Source organism: Vombatus ursinus, unplaced genomic scaffold (genome assembly GCF_900497805.2).
Source record: "Vombatus ursinus unplaced genomic scaffold, bare-nosed wombat genome assembly UNPS02014634.1, whole genome shotgun sequence".
NCBI classification, from domain to species: domain Eukaryota; kingdom Metazoa; phylum Chordata; class Mammalia; order Diprotodontia; family Vombatidae; genus Vombatus; species Vombatus ursinus.
Window position 1 is genome coordinate 10,369 of NW_020954412.1, and position 3,043 is coordinate 13,411.

The 3,043-nt window shown below is 38.7% G+C and overlaps 1 protein-coding gene across 1 annotated transcript; it reads right to left on the minus strand.

Moving 5' to 3' along the window:
* Positions 1–1,722: 1,722 nt before the first annotated feature.
* LOC114042603 (zinc finger protein 2 homolog) lies at positions 1,723–3,040 on the minus strand (the record flags this gene model as incomplete). Its single annotated transcript, XM_027861288.1, has 1 exon — positions 1,723–3,040. A coding segment is annotated over one exon (1,089 nt), but the record flags the coding sequence as incomplete, so codon positions are not given.
* Between the last annotated feature and the right edge of the window lie 3 nt (positions 3,041–3,043).

Consider the following 3,043-nt stretch of genomic DNA (forward strand, 5'->3'; position numbering starts at 1 on the left):
TATTTTTATATATGTACACACTTATATGACCTTCAGGTGAAGGTCTTCCCACAGTTACTGCTTTTATAAGGCTTCCTTCCAGTGTGAATATTGTGGGCCCTAGTGACCTGCATCTTCCAAGAAAAGGTAGGTCCTCATTGAGTACATTCACGTCTTCTCTTCATGAAGATTCCTTGATGCAACGGAAGAGATGATCTCTGGCTGCAGACCTTTGCGAATGAGTTCAGATAGGGGTTGTTCACAAGGTGAAATTTCTGATGCCTAACAAGCTCTATAATCCATCTGAATGTCTTTCCACACTCATTATGGGAATGTTTTCTATCTCATGTGAATTCTGATGGAAAATAAGGGATAACTTTAACCTCAAGACTTTTCATATTGTCTATATTAATGACATATGTCCTCTAGAATGGATTCTCTGACATTAAAGAAATGGATATTTCTCTCATATTACTAACCAATTATTGAATTAGAACTAAGCTTTCCCCCCTTTCTATTTCCTCATTCAGAAACCAGCCCCTCTAACTGATTCAGCCAGCCTTTGAAGGGCAGAGCCGATAATGAGATGAAATCTTGGGCAACACTTAGCCAACTGGTTAAGTTTAGATCTGACCAAAAGGTAAAGAAATTTTAGTCTAGGTGAATCCTGGATCAATCTGCTTTAGTCAGACAGGTCTGAGGGGAAGTGGATTCCCTCTTTTGAGCAGATCGCTTTAGGCAAGGGTGGTCTGGATAGAGTTAAGTCTCTTGGTCCATAATTGAGTGATGAGTAATATCCCCCAGCCCCTCATTAGAATAAGTCCACCTCTTGGTCAAAGGATATGAACAGGCAGTTCTCAGATGAAGAAATTAAAGCCATCTATAGTCATATGAAAAAATACTCTAAATCACTACTAATTAGAGAAATGCAAATCAAAACAACTCTGAGGCACCACACCACACTTATCAGATTGGCCAACATGACAAAACAGGAAAATGATAAATGTTGGAGAAGAGGTGGGAAAATTGGAACACTGATGCATTGTTGGTGGAGTTGTGAAATGACCCAACCATTTTGGAGAACAATTTGGAACTATGCTGAAAGGGCTGTAAAAATGTGCAGATCCTTTGATCCAGCAAGGGCACTTCTAGGGCTATATTCTAAAGAGATCATAGAAATGGGAAAAAGACCCACGTGTACAAAAATATTTATAGCAGCTCTTTTTGTGTTGGCAAAGAATTGGAAATTGAGAGGACACCCATTAATTAGGGAATTTTCTGAACAAGTTGTGGTATATGAATGTAATGGAATACTATTGTGCCATAAGAAATGATGAACAGGCTGATTTCAGAAAAACCTGGAGAGACTTGTATGGTCTGATGCTGAGTGAAATGAGCAGAACCAGGAGAAGGTTGTACACAGTAACAGCCAGATTCAGAGAAAGAACTATGGAGTTTGAATGCAGATAGAAGGATACTATTTGCTATTTTTTTTTCTTCTGTTGTGGTTACTTTCCTCTTTCTGGTGGTTGCTCCTACTGGTTCCAATTCTTACTTACAACATCGCTAATATGAAAATATGTTTAATAAGAATGTATATGTATACCTATATCAGATTGCATGCTGTCTGACTAAAGGGAGGGGAGGGGGAGAAAAATTTAAAACTCAAAAGCTTGTGGAAGTAATTGTTAATAATTCAGAATAAATTAATTTTAAAAAAAAGAATAAGTCCATCTCACATTATAATATTCACTCTCAATTTTTAATCACTCAGAGTTGATTTACACCACTTGGTAACACCCACTTTTCTAAGGGCATATAAGTGTTGATACGCCTCCATGATTCACCTATGGTTTACAAGAAATAGCTAAAATGATTATGCAGAAAATATGTCTCTTGGCCTTTTCTTTCATCAGATTTATATAATAAGATGAGAGTGTACATAAAAAAGTTTTATCACATTGGTTTTCTCTCAAGTATGGACTCTCTGATGTACAGCAAGATGGGAGTTTAGTCTGAAAGCCTTTCCACATTGGTTACATTCATAAGGTTTCTCCCCAGTGTGGATTCTCTGATGTGCAGCAAGAAATGAGCTCTTTGTGAAAGCCTTTCCACATTGATCACATTGATAAGGCTTCTCTCCAGTGTGAATTCTCTGGTGTGTAGCAAGTAAGGAATTTAGTCTGAAAGTCTTTCCACATCTATTACATTCATAAGGTTTCTCTCCAGTATGGATACTTTGATGTACAGCAAGTTGGGAGTTTAGTCTGAAAGCCTTTCCACAATGATTGCATTCATAGGGTTTCTCCCCAGTGTGGATGCTCCTATGTTGAACAAGTGTGTAGTTCTTTCTGAAAGCCTTTCCACACTGACTACATTCATAAGGTTTCTCTCCAGTGTGGATTCTCTGATGTGAAGCAAGTTGGCAGTTAAGCCTGAAAGCCTTTCCACATCGATTGCATTCATACGGTTTCTCTCCAGTGTGGATTCTCTGATGTGCAGAACGCTCAGAGGTACTTCTAAAAGCCTTTTCACAATGATTACATTCATATGGTTTCTCTCCAGTGTGGCTTCTCTGATGTGCAGCAAGAATTGACCTCTTTGTGAAAGCCTGTCCACATTGATCACATTGATAAGGTTTCTCTCCAGTGTGAATTCTCTGGTGTATAGCAAGGAAAGAATTTAGTCTGAAAGTCTTTCCACATCTGTTACATTCATAAGGTTTCTCTCCAGTGTGGATACTTTGATGTGCAGCAAATTGGGAGTTTAGTCTGAAAGCCTTTCCACAGTGATTGCATTCATATGGTTTCTCTCCAGTGTGGATTCTTTGATGTGCAGCAAGTTGGGAGTTTAGCCTGAAAGCCTTTCCACATCTATTACATTCACAAGGTTTCTCCCCAGTGTGGATTCTCTGATGTACAGCAAGCTCAGAGGTACTTCTAAAAGACTTTCCACACTGACTACATTCATAAGGTTTCTCTCCAGTGTGGATTCTCTGATGTACAGCAAGTTGGCAGTTTAGTCTGAAAGCCTTTCCACAATGATTGCATTCATAAGGTTTCTC